At 44.6% G+C, this 16,125-nt stretch overlaps 1 protein-coding gene across 1 annotated transcript in view; it reads left to right on the forward strand.

The window, feature by feature from the left end:
- The first annotated feature begins 12,904 nt into the window (after nt 1–12,904).
- The window catches only part of GDF7 (growth differentiation factor 7), a 37,686-nt gene continuing 34,465 nt past the window's right edge, over nt 12,905–16,125 (forward strand). The window contains exon 1 of the mRNA XM_077293065.1: nt 12,905–13,275. Within this exon, the coding sequence (XP_077149180.1) occupies nt 12,930–13,275 (346 nt within the window). The 5' untranslated portion in view covers nt 12,905–12,929. The remainder of the gene's footprint in view (nt 13,276–16,125) is intronic.

Genomic DNA, 16,125 nt, shown 5'->3' on the forward strand with positions numbered 1-16,125 from the left:
GACTGCAAGGGACCGGACGGACATCAGATGGTGAGTATGTACGGTTTTTTTTTTTTTACTTTTACGCTGGTAACCACGGTAAACATCGGGTTACTAAGCGCGGCCCTGCGCTTAGTAACCCGATGTTTACCCTGGTTACCAGCGAACGCATCGCTGGATCGCTGTCACACACAACGATCCAGCGATGACAGCGGGAGATCCAGCGACGAAAGAAAGTTTCAAACGATCTGCTACGACGTACGATTCTCAGCAGGGTCCCTGATCGCTGCTGCGTGTCAGACACTGCGAGATCGTAACTATATCGCTAGAACATCACGAATCGTGCCGTCGTAGCGATAAAAATGCCACTGTGTGACGGTACCCTTAGAGTAAGAGAACAAGTTCCTGTTCCTCCTCTCCATGGATCAGAGCAATCATGGCTGGACCATCATTGATGTACCCTCTCACATGAATAATAGTCATGCTGCTATGAATGCTCTGATGAAGGAAGAGGAGCACTATGGTTTTAATGGGTGGGCAGACCTTCCAATTTTATTGATCTTCTTATGATTTTTCAATTTTGACGTTTACAGTGTTACCCGATTTCCAGAGAGTGAGAACAATGATCCTCCTCTCCCTGGCTCAGAGCTGTGATGGCTGGACCACCACTGTTGTACCTTCTCACATTAATAATCCTACTCAAATAAATGCTCCGATGAAGGAAAAGGAGAACCATGGGTGGGCAGATCTTCCAATTTTATTAACCTTTTTCATGATTTTTGAATTTTGACCTTTACATTGTTACCCCATTCCCAGAAATGGAGATCAAGCTGCTGGTCCTCCTCTCCCTGGACCAAAGGAGTCATGGGCTGACCACCATTAACGTTCCATCACACATCAATGATGGTCACGCCACGACTGCTCTGGTGCATGAAGAGATCTTCCATTTTATTGACCTTTGTTATGATTTTTGAATTTTGACCTACCACATTCCCAGAGATGGAGATCAAGATGCTGTTTCTGATCATCTTCTCCTTGGATCAGACCAGTCTTGACTTGGTCACCAATGACTTGACCACTGATGTGACTTGACCACCATCACATCAAGGATAGGTAATGCAACTAGTGCTCTGATGCGTGAAGAGATCTTCCATTTTTGGGGATTTTGACTGTTGTGGATTCTGTTTGTGGGCTCCCTCTGGTGGTTACTGCTGGTACTGGGTGACTTTGGTGGGTTGCGGCCTTTGGTTTCCACCTGTCCATCAGAGGCTGGGTGTTTCCTATTTTACCTGGCCTTTCTGTCATTCCCTTGCCGGCTATCAATGTATTCAGATGTGCTCTGTTTGGTTCCTGCCTACCTGCTCCCAGATCTTTCAGGATAAGCTAAGTGCTGATTTTCAGTTGTTTGGTTTTTTTGTCCAGCTTGCTTATTATGTCTCTATGCTAGCTGGTAGCTCTAGTGGACTGAGGTTCTCCCCATGTGCCATGAGTTGGCACATGGGTTCTTGTAATCTCAGGATGGTTTTTTTGATTAGGGTTTTTTGCTGACCGCTCAGTCCCCTTTTGTATCTTTCTGCTTTCTAGTTTACAGCGGGCCTCAATTTGCTAAAGCTATATATATCATCTCTATGTGTGTGCCTTCCTCTCATTTCACCGTCAATACATGTGAGGGGGCAACTATATCTTTTGGGGTTCATTCCTCTGGAGGCAAGTGAGGTCTTATTTTCTCTGCAGTACTAGTTAGCTCTTAGGCTGGTGCGTGGCGTCTAGAACCAACGTAGGCACGCTCCCTGGCTATCTCTAGTTGCGTTTGTCAGGCGTAGGGCAGCGGTCAGCCCAGGTTCCATCACCCTAGAGCTCGTCCGTTATTTATTTGTACTTTGCTTGTCCTGTGCTATCCCTAGCCATTGGGGATTCATGACAGTATAGCCGGCCCACAAAGTGTTAATTGTTTGGGCTGAAGCAGGAGAAAAAGAAGTGTTTAAGGGAAATTTTTTTTTTTTTTTTCCTTCAGAGTTTTGCTGCCTAGCCCTTAATTGCTGTCTAGCTGCTTCTTACCTCCTCTTAACCCTTGAATGGCTCTGATCTTAGCTGTTTAACATGGATGTCCAGAGTTTGGCTTCCAGCCTGAGTAATCTCGCGGCAAAAGTTCAAAACATACAGGATTTTGTTGTTCACACTCCCATGTCTGAACCTAGAATTCCTATTCCAGAGTTCTTTTCTGGAGATAGATCTACCTTCCTGAATTTCAGGAACAATTGTAAATTGTTTCTTTCTTTAAAATCTCGCTCCTCTGGAGACCCTGCTCAACAGGTCAAGATCGTAATATCTTTCCTGCGGGGCGACCCTCAGAATTGGGCATTTGCATTGGCACCAGGGGATCCTGCATTGCTCAGTGTGGATGCGTTTTTTCTGGCATTGGGATTGCTCTATGAGGAACCTAACCTGGAGATTCAGGCTGAAAAGGCTTTATTAGCCCTCTCTCAGGGGCATGATGAAGCGGAAATATATTGTCAAAAATTTCGGAAATGGTCGGTGCTTACTCAGTGGAATGAGTGCGCCCTGGCTGCAAACTTCAGAAATGGTCTTTCTGAGGCCATTAAGGATATTATGGTGGGGTTCCCTACGCCTACAGGTCTGAATGAGTCTATGGCTATGGCCATTCAGATTGATCGGCGTTTGCGGGAGCGCAAACCCGTGCACCAGTTGGCGGTGTCTTCTGAACAGGCACCTGAGACTATGCAATGTGATAGAATTCAGTCCAGAAGTGAACGGCAAAATTATAGGCGGAAAAATGGATTGTGTTTTTATTGTGGTGATTCAGCTCATGTTATATCAGCATGCTCTAAACGCACAAAAAGGGTTGATAAATCTTTTGCCATTGGTACTCTGCAGCCTAAGTTCATTTTGTCTGTGACTCTGATTTTTTCACTGTCTTCCATTTCCGTCGATGCCTATGTGGATTCGGGCGCTGCCCTGAGTCTTATGGATTGGTCATTTGCTAAACGCTGCGGTTTTAGTCTGGAGCCTCTGGAAGTTCCTATTCCTCTGAAGGGAATTGATTCTACACCATTGGCTATGAATAAACCGCAGTACTGGACACAAGTGACCATGCGCATGACTCCCGTTCATCAGGAGGTGATTCGCTTCCTTGTACTGTATAATTTACATGATGTACTAGTGCTTGGTCTGCCATGGTTACAAACTCATAATCCTGTCCTGGACTGGAAAACAATGTCTGTGTTAAGCTGGGGATGTCAGGGGGTTCATGGTGATGCACCTCCGATTTCAATCGCTTCATCTACTCCTTCTGAGATCCCTGCGTTTTTGTCTGACTATAGGGATGTTTTTGAGGAGCCTAAGCTCAATTCGCTCCCTCCTCATAGAGAGTGTGACTGTGCTATAGAATTGATTCCTGGCAGTAAGTTCCCTAAGGGTCGTTTATTTAATCTGTCACTACCAGAGCATACTGCTATGCGGAATTATATTAAGGAGTCCTTGGAAAAGGGACATATTCGTCCATCTTCGTCCCCTCTGGGAGCAGGTTTTTTTTTCGTGGCAAAAAAAGATGGTTCCCTGAGGCCTTGTATAGACTATCGCCTTCTAAATAAGATTACAGTCAAATATCAGTATCCATTGCCATTATTAACTGATTTGTTTGCTCGCATTAAGGGGGCCAGGTGGTTCACTAAGATAGATCTTCGCGGTGCATATAATCTGGTGCGGATAAAACAGGGTGATGAGTGGAAAACCGCATTTAATACGCCTGAGGGCCATTTTGAGTATTTGGTAATGCCTTTTGGACTCTCCAATGCTCCGTCAGTCTTTCAGTCCTTTATGCACAATATTTTCCGTGAATATCTGGATAAGTTTATGATTGTGTATTTGGATGATATTTTGGTGTTTTCTGATGACTGGGAGTCTCATGTTCTACAGGTCAGGAAGGTGTTTCAGGTTCTGCGGGCCAATTCTCTGTTTGTGAAGGGCTCAAAGTGTCTCTTCGGAGTCCAGAAGATTTCTTTTTTGGGGTACATTTTTTCTCCTTCTACTATTGAGATGGATCCCGTCAAGGTTCAGGCTATTTGTGACTGGACACAACCTACATCTGTTAAGAGCCTTCAGAAGTTCTTGGGGTTTGCTAATTTTTATCGTCGGTTCATTGCTAATTTTTCCAGTATTGTTAAACCTTTGACTGATTTGACTAAAAAGGGTGCTGATGTTGCTGATTGGTCTCCGGCGGCTGTGGAGGCCTTTCAGGAACTTAAGCGCCGGTTTTCTTCTGCTCCTGTGTTGTGTCAACCAGATGTTTCACTTCCTTTTCAGGTTGAGGTTGATGCTTCCGAGATTGGAGCGGGGGCGGTTTTGTCACAGAGAAGTTCTAATGGCTCAGTGATGAAGCCATGTGCATTCTTCTCTAGAAAATTCTCGCCCGCCGAGCGCAATTATGATGTGGGTAATCGGGAGCTTTTGGCCATGAAGTGTGCATTTGAGGAGTGGCGTCATTGGCTTGAGGGTGCTAAACATCGTGTGGTGGTCTTGACTGATCACAAGAATCTCATTTACCTTGAGTCTGCCAGGCGTTTGAATCCTAGACAGGCTCGTTGGTCGTTGTTTTTTTCTCGTTTCAATTTCGTGGTTTCATACCTGCCAGGTTCAAAGAATGTGAAGGCAGATGATCTTTCCAGGAGTTTTGTGCCTGACTCTCCTGGAGACTCTGGGCCTACTGGTATCCTTAGGGATGGGGTAATATTGTCCGCCGTATCCCCAGACTTGCGACGTGCATTGCAGGAGTTTCAGGTGGATAAACCGGATCGTTGTCCCCCAGAAAGACTGTTTGTCCCGGATGATTGGACCAGTAGAGTCATCTCCGAGGTCCATTCTTCTGTGTTGGCTGGTCATCCTGGAATATTTGGTACTAGAGACTTGGTGGCCAGGTCTTTTTGGTGGCCTTCCTTGTCTAGGGATGTGCGTACCTTTGTGCAGTCTTGTGAAGTGTGTGCTCGAGCTAAGCCTTGCTGTTCTCGGGCCAGTGGGTTGTTGTTATCTTTGCCCATTCCGAAGAGGCCTTGGACGCACATTTCCATGGATTTTATTTCTGATCTCCCGGTTTCACAGAAAATGTCCGTTATCTGGGTTGTGTGTGACCGCTTTTCCAAGATGGTTCATTTGGTGCCCTTGCCTAAGTTGCCCTCCTCCTCTGAGTTGGTCCCTTTATTTTTTCAGAACGTGGTTCGTTTGCATGGGATTCCGGAGAATATCGTTTCTGACAGGGGATCCCAGTTTGTGTCTAGATTTTGGCGGACGTTTTGTGCCAAGATGGGCATTGATTTGTCTTTCTCGTCTGCATTCCATCCTCAGACGAATGGCCAGACGGAGCGAACTAATCAGACCTTGGAAACTTATTTGAGGTGTTTTGTTTCTGCTGATCAAGATGACTGGGTTGCTTTTTTGCCACTGGCCGAATTTGCTCTTAATAATCGGGCTAGTTCTGCCACGTTGGTCTCTCCTTTTTTTTTGTAATTCGGGGTTTCATCCTCGTTTTTCCTCTGGTCAGGTGGAGTCTTCGGATTGTCCTGGAGTGGACGTGGTGGTGGACAGGCTACATCAGATTTGGAATCAGGTGGTGGACAATTTGAAGTTATCTCAGGAGAAGACTCAGCAGTTTGCTAATCGCCGTCGCCGCGTGGGTCCCCGACTTCTTGTTGGGGATTTGGTGTGGTTGTCTTCTCGTTTTGTCCCTATGAAGGTCTCTTCTCCTAAGTTCAAGCCTCGGTTCATCGGTCCTAATAGGATCTCGGAGATTCTTAACCCTGTATCTTTTCGTTTGGATCTCCCAGCATCGTTTGCTATTCATAATGTGTTCCATCGGTCGTTGTTGCGGAGGTATGAGGTGCCCGTTGTTCCTTCGGTTGAGCCTCCTGCTCCGGTGCTGGTGGAGGGAGAATTGGAGTATGTTGTTGAGAAGATCTTGGATTCTCGTGTTTCCAGACGCAAACTCCAGTATTTGGTTAAGTGGAAGGGTTATGGTCAGGAGGATAATTCCTGGGTGGTCGCCTCCGATGTTCATGCGACTGATTTGGTCCGCGCCTTCCATAGAGCTCACCCTGATCGCCCTGGGGGTTCTCGTGAGGGTTCGGTGACCCCTCCTCAAGGGGGGTACTGTTGTGGATTCTGTTTGTGGGCTCCCTCTGGTGGTTACTGCTGGTACTGGGTGACTTTGGTGGGTTGCGGCCTTTGGTTTCCACCTGTCCATCAGAGGCTGGGTGTTTCCTATTTTACCTGGCCTTTCTGTCATTCCCTTGCCGGCTATCAATGTATTCAGATGTGCTCTGTTTAGTTCCTGCCTACCTGCTCCCAGATCTTTCAGGATAAGCTAAGTGCTGATTTTCAGTTGTTTGGTTTTTTTGTCCAGCTTGCTTATTATGTCTCTATGCTAGCTGGTAGCTCTAGTGGACTGAGGTTCTCCCCATGTGCCATGAGTTGGCACATGGGTTCTTGTAATCTCAGGATGGTTTTTTTGATTAGGGTTTTTTGCTGACCGCTCAGTCCCCTTTTGTATCTTTCTGCTTTCTAGTTTACAGCGGGCCTCAATTTGCTAAAGCTATATATATCATCTCTATGTGTGTTCCTTCCTCTCATTTCACCGTCAATACATGTGAGGGGGCAACTATATCTTTTGGGGTTCATTCCTCTGGAGGCAAGTGAGGTCTTATTTTCTCTGCAGTACTAGTTAGCTCTTAGGCTGGTGCGTGGCGTCTAGAACCAACGTAGGCACGCTCCCTGGCTATCTCTAGTTGCGTTTGTCAGGCGTAGGGCAGCGGTCAGCCCAGGTTCCATCACCCTAGAGCTCGTCCGTTATTTATTTGTACTTTGCTTGTCCTGTGCTATCCCTAGCCATTGGGGATTCATGACATTTGACCTTGCCTGAGTTACTCCAGCTCCAGCCCCGCACTTTCCCCGCCAATAGAGTAAATGTACTTGGCTATAGTATTATTTGATCTTATAAGTGTGCAGCACTTGTGATACGGGACCCAGGACAAAATTCCAGCCCGAATTAGCATGAAACATACTAATAAATGATTGTTTGAGAGGAATGTTTACCTTGGGTAAAAGCTGCACATTCCATGAAATAATATAAATTACTCTGGGCTTGTTTTCGCATTACTAAAGGAATCTTAACAGACAGACCCGGAGAAGGCTGAGGAACACGGAACGATATCCTTGCAAACACTGCACTTTGTTATTTTTATCGGAGCCCAAGGAAACATCTGATTTTCACCGAAGGCAGAAAGAATGGAAGATAAACATGAACATGACTGCCCTGATTTAGTCTTTCTTTGTTTTATGAGCTGTAACAAACAAAAGTCTCGGGACAGAAGGGATCTCAGACAATTGTCTTATTAAGTGTTTCCAACATGAGATAAAGCGCACAATACACAACCTGTTAACACTGCGCTGATTTACCGAGGCTCCTCAAAGACATCTTATTCATGAAGCAAGACGCCGCACCCTCGATGGGATCACTAAGAGCGGACCTGCACCCTACAAAGCTAATGCTGATATTAAATAGACGCCTTTTAATGGATAAAGGGGCGATTCATCATTAAGTTTACACATTTTTGTAGAATTAAATTTATCCTTTTTTTTGCTTTTTTTTCCCTAATTCATTATATTGATTTTTTTGCGTTTTTTTTAAAGCTCATTTGATACTTTTATGTTCATCAAATTGTGCTCAAATAATCAATTCCACTAATTTATCATTGAGAGCAAAATTTTGGGCAATTGTACAATTGCCCAAAATTTTGCTATAAATGATAAAGATTATTTTAATGCCCATTGAAAAGACAGTGCAACTTTTACTTTTTAAAAAAGCGGGAAAAAATGAGCATCCTTGATTTCACGCCAATTCATAAGGTATTGTTTGCAAATTTGTATAAATTTCACGCAAAATCAGCGTTAAAATAAAAGGAGAGAAAATGGACTTAAAAAAATGCAATTGATAAATTGGCCCCTAATAGTGCAAAAGATTTGCTATATTGGAAAAGCTCGGTTACAACTGTTGTCACTCATAAATCATCTTCTTTATAGATTGTCACCAACCTTTTCTATACTCCTACATGGCGAAAATTTCTAGGTATATAGATAAAATCCCAAAAAGGAGAAGCACCAGCAATTCAATAAAGTGCAAGTGCAAATCGCAAGGTTCAAAGTAAAAAAGGCAGTACGCCCATTAAAAAAAAAGTGAAGACCTCTGTTTTATTTTGCCTTTTTTTGATTTTGCATAGATATACAGATAGAAACAATGAGGCAGATGTGCCATTATGGACATTGAGGAAAAGCTAAGTGCCAGTGCATTTGGAAATGTTAAGGTCAAAAGCAGTGCGTGTGTTCCATTTTGCCCAGAAATTTATATATCTCTCTCAGGAGGAGCTGTCATGTCCTTCATTATCCAAACAGCGCATTGGTTTAAAAGAGAGCAATGTAATTCCAAAATCACCTGTGGTGGCACTTTAGGGAAAGTGAACAGTTGCTGCCAGGTTTATGCGGAGATAACGGATGATAGGAGCTGATCCCAACAATTGTCATCACCAAGCCAACGCAGAATGTTGGAGGTTCTTGACAACTTATAGTGTGTGGCCTTTGCAAATAATTTCAGCAGGTAACAAAAATTCCATAGTGCTCAATGAGATTGGGAGAGATTGTATGCACAGTACTAAATGCCCATACAAGTCTATGGAGAGGAAGGTCGCAGTCCACTGAAGTCTATGGAAGCTATAGACTGCCTTTTAAGCGAGCGCCATCTCCAGCCACCACTCCATTTACTTCTCTGTAGATCCTGCCAGCACAGGTTGTCATAGGTTGTCCTCCAAAAACTTGGTGATCCTGAAATGGACCCCTACCCATCTTGTATTTACGGGTTATCTAATGGGTGTTAATAAAATATATATTTCAAAGGAATCGGTCAGTAGGATCAACCCCCCTAAGCCATCTATATTGGCATGTAGGCCATAGAAAGCTGAATAAAATGGTACCTTGATATCTGCAATTCATTGTCTTATTCCAGAGAAATCCATGTTTTTCCTAAAATGTAAATGAGATATTAAGATCTATGGGCCGGACATAGATCTCCCTGAGAATCTGCCTCCAGAGCTTATTTTAAATAAAAGGGGGCGTTACCAGTGTGAGACATGTAATGACTGACAGTCTACTCTCTTGGTCTACATGTCTCACTCTGGTAAAGCCCTCTTTCATATAAATAAGCTCTGGAGGCAGATTCTCAGGGAGATCTATGTCCAGCCCATAGATCTTAACAGCTCATTTACATATTAAGAAAAACATGGATTTCTCTGGAATAAGACACCGAATCACAGATATTTTATTCAGCCTCCCATGACCTGCATGCTCATATAGACGGCTTAGGAGGGTTGATCCTACTGACAGATTCCCTTTATAGGTCATTACCAAAATATTACATTACACCCCATTTTTGTCTATAGGACTGGCAGAGCAAGCGGAGCCCAGCGCTGCGCTATTTCCGGCAGTCCCAGAGACCGTTAATGGAGCAGAGGTCGGGCATGCTCCACTCTCTTTGAGATGGGGCCAGGATCACAATCTCCTTTCTAGTTCACCCCAAATGTGTTGGATGGGGTTGAGGTCCGGGATCTGTGCGGCCGCTCATATTCTTCCACACTAAACTCCTCCAACCGTGATTGTGTGGACCTCGTGCAGTGACCGCAGTCATGGGGAACAGAAAAGGCCCTTCCCCAAACTGTTCCCACAAAGCTGGAAGCTACAATTGCCCACAATGTCTTGTGCTGAAGGATTAAGATATCCCTTCACTGGAAGTAGGAGGATGAGGCCGACCCCTGAAAACAAGCCCATAACATGACCCCTCCTCCACCAAACTGTCCACCCAGGACAATGCAATCAGGGGGTAACGTTCTCCTGGTGTCACCAAACCCAGACTCCTCCATCAGATATCAGATAGAAAAGTGTGATCCGTCACTGCACAGAACACGTTCCCTCCAGAGTCCAGTGATGGAGGCTTTACACCATTCCATCCAACGCTCAGCATTGTGCTTGGTGATGTAAAGCTGTATGCAGCTGCTCGGCTATTAAGCTCCCGGTGGGGGCGCAGTGTTTGTGCTGATGTTATAGCAGAGGAGGTCTGGACTCTGCAGTTATGGGGTCAGCAGAGCGGTGGTGACTTTTCTGCTCCTCAGCACTCACTCCACAGCTGTAACGTTACGGGGTCTCCTCTTTGTGGCTGAGTTGCTGCAGTTCCTTCCACTTCTCAATAATATCACTCACAGGTGATGGGGGAAGATTTAGGAGGGAAGAAATGTCATGAACTGACTTGTTCCCCAGATGGCTCTTATTACAGGACCGCGCTGGTATCAGGGAGCTCTGCACCTCCGGCCGTTCTGTCACTTGTTAGTAAAGGCAGATGGCATGGCGGGGGGCTGGATGCTACACATGGGGGCGAAGGACCGGATATTATACATTGGGGAGTAATGGGGCTGGAAGTTATACACCAATGGCAATAGGACCAGATGTAATACATGGGGGGGTGAGGGGCCGGATGTTATAGACAGGGGGTGAGGGGCCGGATGTTATACACAGGGGGGTAATGGGGCTTGATGTTATACATTGGGGTAATGGTGCTGGATGTTATACACCAGGGGCAATGGGCCCGGATGTTATACAAAGGGGGCGAGGGGCCGGATGTTATACACTGGGGACAATGAGACCAGATGTTGTACATGGGGGTGAGGGGCCGGATGTTATACACCAATGGCAATAGGACCAGATGTAATACACGGGGGGGTGAGGGGCCAGATGTTATACACAGGGGGCGAGGGGCCGGATGTTATACACAGGGGGTAATGGGCTGGATGTTATACATCAGGGGCAATGGGGCCAGATGTTATACACAGGGGGTAATGGGGCTGGATGTTATACATTGGGGGGGTAATGGGGCCGGATGTTATACACCAGGGATGAGGGGCCGGATGTTATACACCAGGGGTGAGGGGCCGGATGTTATACACTGAGGGCAATGAGACCAGATGTTGTACACGGGGGCGAGGGGCCGGATGTTATACACCAATGGCAATAGGACCAGATGTAATACACGGGTGGGGCTGGATGTTATACACAGGGGGTAATGGGCTGGATGTTATACACCAGGGGCAATGGGGCCAGATGTTATACACGGGGGTAATGGGGCTGGATGTTATAGACCAGGGGTGAGGGGCCAGATGTTATACACAAGGGGGTAATGTTCTGGGTGTTATACACCAGGGGCAATGGGGCTGGATGTTATACGCAGGGGGTAATGGGGCTGGATGTTATACATTGGGGGGTAATGGGGCCGGATTTTATACACCAGGGGTGAGGGGCCGGATGCTATACACTGAGGGCAATGAGACCAGATGTTGTACATGGGGGTGAGGGGCCGGATGTTATACCCCAATGGCAATAGGACCAGATGTAAAACACGGGGGGGGTGAGGGGCTGGATGTTATATATTGGGGGGTAATGGGCTGGATGTTATACACCAGGGGCAATGGGGCCGGATGTTATGCACAGGGGGTAATGGGGCCGGATGTTATACACAGAGAAGTAATGGGGCTGGATGTTATACACAAGGGGGGCAATGGGGCTGGATGTTATACAATGGGGGGTAATGGAGCCGGATGTTATACACCAGGGGCAATGGGGCCAGATGTTATACACCAGGGGTAATGGGGCTGGATGTTATACACCAGGGGTGAGGGGCCGGATGTTGTACACTGAGGGCAATGAGACCAGATGTTGTACACAGGGGTGAGGGGCCGGATGTTATACATTGGGCGGTAATGGGCTGGATGTTATACACCAGGGGCAATGGGGCCGGATGTTGTACACAGGGGGTAATGGGGCTGGATGTTATACACAAGGGTTAATGGGGCCGGATGTTATACATTGGGGGGTAATGGGGCCGGATGTTATACATTGGGGGGTAATGGGGACGGATGTTGTACACAGGGGGTAATGGGGCCGGATGTTATACATTGGGGAGGTAATGGGGCTGGATGTTATACATTTGGGGGTAATGGGGCCGGATGTTATACACTGAGGGCAATGAGACCAGATGTTGTACACGGGGGTGAGGGGCCGGATGTTATACACAGTGGGTAATGGGGCCGGATGTTGTACATTGGGGGGTAATGGGGCCGGATGTTGTACACGGGGGTGAGGGGCCGGATGTTATACACAGTGGGTAATGGGGCCGGATGTTGTACACAGGGGGTAATGGGGCCGGATGTTATACATTGGGGAGGTAATGGGGCCGGATGTTATACACTGAGGGCAATGAGACCAGATGTTGTACACGGGGGTGAGGGGCCGGATGTTATACACAGTGGGTAATGGGGCTGGATGTTATACATTGGGGGGTAATGGGGCCGGATGTTATACACTGAGGGCAATGAGACCAGATGTTGTACACAGGGGTGAGGGGCCGGATGTTATACAATGGGGGGCAACGGGGCTGAATGAGGAACTTGAATGCAATGAGTAAGACTTATGACCTAATATTTTACTCCATTTAAAGCACATTAGATAGTGGTGTAATTCCCCATAAAGTCACACGTTATCCTACACAGTTATCAGGCACTAGGTGTAAGACTTACACCTGCTATTTTCTCACGTGTTACACACGGGTCGCCCCGGTCAGCGCAGGGTTACAGGGAGGCGCGGGCTCCTTCAGGAGATGCTGCCGCTCCATCCGACCATCTGCAGGTAGTGCTGACAGCTCCCGCTCTCGGCCACCAGAGGGCGCCCTGCTCTGCCTGATTGGCCTCCTCACAGGTTATTAGCGCAGTCTTAGGAAAGCTACAGGGGAGTTCCCAGAGTGACCATAGCCCCTCCGAGTCTCTCATTCCCGAGCAGAGTGCACTGATAAAATGGACCTAAGGACGGCTGCTGCTCTGTGTCTGGGGCTGTGGAGTGCCTGGCTCTGGGCAGGGCAGAGCCCCCAGGCTGCAGCCGTGCTCCCCTCTTCTTCCCACAGAGCCGCTGCTAGGAGGGCACTGCCAGCTGGCCATGCACCTGGCACTGCACACAGGGGCAGCCTCAGCCACCTCACCTCCAGGAAGGACCCCGGGGCCAAGGGTGCAGTGGTGCCCCATGAGTACATGCTGGCCCTGTACAAGAGGATGGCGAGCGCTGGGCACAGAGGAGCCCCGGGCAATGTCACCCGGGAGCGGCCGGGAGCCAACACTGTCACCAGCTTCGTGGACCAGGAGCAAGGTGAGACCCCCGATACCAGGCAGCTGCTGCAGACCCCAGGACACTGCTGTTACTGATGGGACCATTCCGACGTGTGACCGTGTTATACGGAGCAGGGCTCAGAGCAGTGTGTGGGGCGGCATGCTGGGACTTGTAGTCTGTTGTATGAAACTTCTGCATTGTGAATAGATGGGTTATCCTGCCTCAGTCTGAAGAGCAGAACCCAATATATGTATATGTGATATTATAGGTGACAGGGCATTAATGGGGCTAGTAATAGACATTGGTGGAGCGATGTGGGAAAGATGGATAATAGATAATAAGATAGATAATAAGATAGATAATAGATGGATAATGGGCAGATTTCACCTCTGTCCCAGGCTGTTAGCACTCGGTATTACAGCTACATAAGAGCACAGAATCCTTAGCACCTGCACATATCTATTCATTTACCTATCTGTCCATCATCTATTATCTATGTATCATCTATCTCTCTATCTATCTATCTATCATCTATCATCTATCTATCTATCTATCTATCTATCTATCTATCTATCTATCTATCTCTATCTATTTATTATCTATCTATCTATCTATCTATCTATCTATTATCTATCTATCTATTATCTATCTATCATCTATATATCTATCTATTATCTATCTATCTATCTATCTATCTATCTATCTATCTATCTATTATCTATCTATCATCTATATATCTATCTATTATCTATCTATCTATCTATCTATCTATCTATCTATCTATTATCTATCTATCATCTATCTATCTATTATCTATCTATCTATCTATCTATCTATCTATCTATCTATCTATCTATTATCTATCTATCTATCTATCTATCTATCTATCTATCTATTATCTATCTATCTATTATCTATCTATCTATCATCTATATATCTATTATCTATCTATCTATCTATTATCTATCTATCTATCTATCTATCTATCTATCTATCTATCTATCTATTATCTATCTATCTATTATCTATCTATCTATCTATCATCTATCTATCTATTATCTATCTATCTATCTATCTATCTATCTATCTATCTATCTATCTATCAATCTATTATCTATCTATCTATTATTATCTATCTATCTATCTATCTATGAAAAATTGCACCAAGGTTCCTATCTATTATCTAAATCTATCCAATATAGATAAAGCAGCACCTATCAGAGTTTGGGTCTCAGCCACCACTGGATTACTCTGTATATAAAATAAATAAAAAAAGGCCTGGAATAAATACTAATTTTTTACTGTTTTGAAACGATAGTGCTATATCTTTTTCTCTTTCTTTCTTTCTTTCTTTCTTTCTTTCTTTCTTTCTTTCTTTCTTTCTTTCTTTCTTTCTTTCCTGAGCTTGTCAGTGTGCTACATATTTTGTGTGTTATGGCCGTCAGTCCACCTGCAGTCCTATGTAAAACCACAGATGACACATTGTGAGCGTATCATGACTAGTAACAGATGCCGTCCTCACTTCTGGTACATCTGTACCCGGTGTATGGGTGATTTTTTTATTCTCCCCTGGCGCCTTTTTTTCATGTAAAGCGACAGGTCCTTCTCCCCCTCTTGCAGTTCGGAGTACAACCTGTGAGATGGATTCCTTGTGTATGTGGCCATAATATGTGTTAATGGAAACAATGGAGTGTAAAATGCGTGGCGGTGGGAATATTTTACCTAGGGCTACGAATACATCATGGCCATCCCCACATGTCCCCGCTTCTTCCTGTGTGGTGGGATTGGGCTGACCTGATGCGCCTCCTGTTGGTTTTAAATTGCAATAGTGGAGATTTTGGGAAGATGCCTGGAAAGTCTTGTAGAGTAACCATGGAGAAATGGAGGTCTGTCCTCATTCCCACCAGCAGGCAGATAACCTGAGGGGCATCGTGCCCTTCTACCGTCCCCGCAGTGACCTCCTCCATCCTTGAGGCATGCACCTCATGTCATTTCCACCCGGCCCTTGGCTATAATAAAGCAATAATCCATTTGCCACTTACACGATCTTATTAGTTGTCATTTATCTAACATCTTAGTGTACCTTCTGCTGGAGACCTAAAATTTGTCCCCTCACCTGCAAAAGTCTTACTCCACCCACCCTTGTATCATCCAACCCAATATATCGATTTTTTAAATATATATATATTTTTTTATAAATTATTTTTTTTATTTTCTTTATACATTTTTGGAACGAAAGAATAAAAATAATAGAAAGCGAATAAGAAAGAAGTAATAGAAAACAAAATGTAAAATAAATGCAAATTTGTAGCATTAAATACTATTTTTTTATTCATTTAAATATTAAATACTATTTTTTACCCTCTTTTTTCGTTTCAATTTACATTTTATTTTAGGAAAAATGATAGTTTTACATTCATGCTTTTGACATATGTCTAATTAATTTTTTTTTAATTTAAATTATATTTTTTTAAGCCGTTAAGTATATCAGCTATAATAATTGATCGATCTGCGGAAGGATTAAATTATTTAAAATATATATATATATATATTAAAGCACAATGACAAATACACAATTGATTAAATGTTTTACATTATTATTTTTTTTCAGATTATTTTGTATTATTATTATTTTATCATCATTTTATTGATCACATTTTAGTATCATAAAGTCATTGTTAAAGTCCATGGAATTATTCCTAGACTTTGAATATCCTAAATTGAATACGATAAATAGTTTTACTTAGTCGAAAAAAAACCCTTTTTGTTTCACCCTAATATTTAGAAATAAATGTTTCAACGTTTTAGCCAGAGTCGTCGTTTTTTAAATTAAATTTATGAAAATAAATTAGTGGAAAATATTTAGCTAAAATAAAAACAAGATCAAAC

This window comes from Ranitomeya variabilis, chromosome 2, assembly GCF_051348905.1.
Source record: "Ranitomeya variabilis isolate aRanVar5 chromosome 2, aRanVar5.hap1, whole genome shotgun sequence".
Lineage (NCBI taxonomy): Eukaryota > Metazoa > Chordata > Amphibia > Anura > Dendrobatidae > Ranitomeya > Ranitomeya variabilis.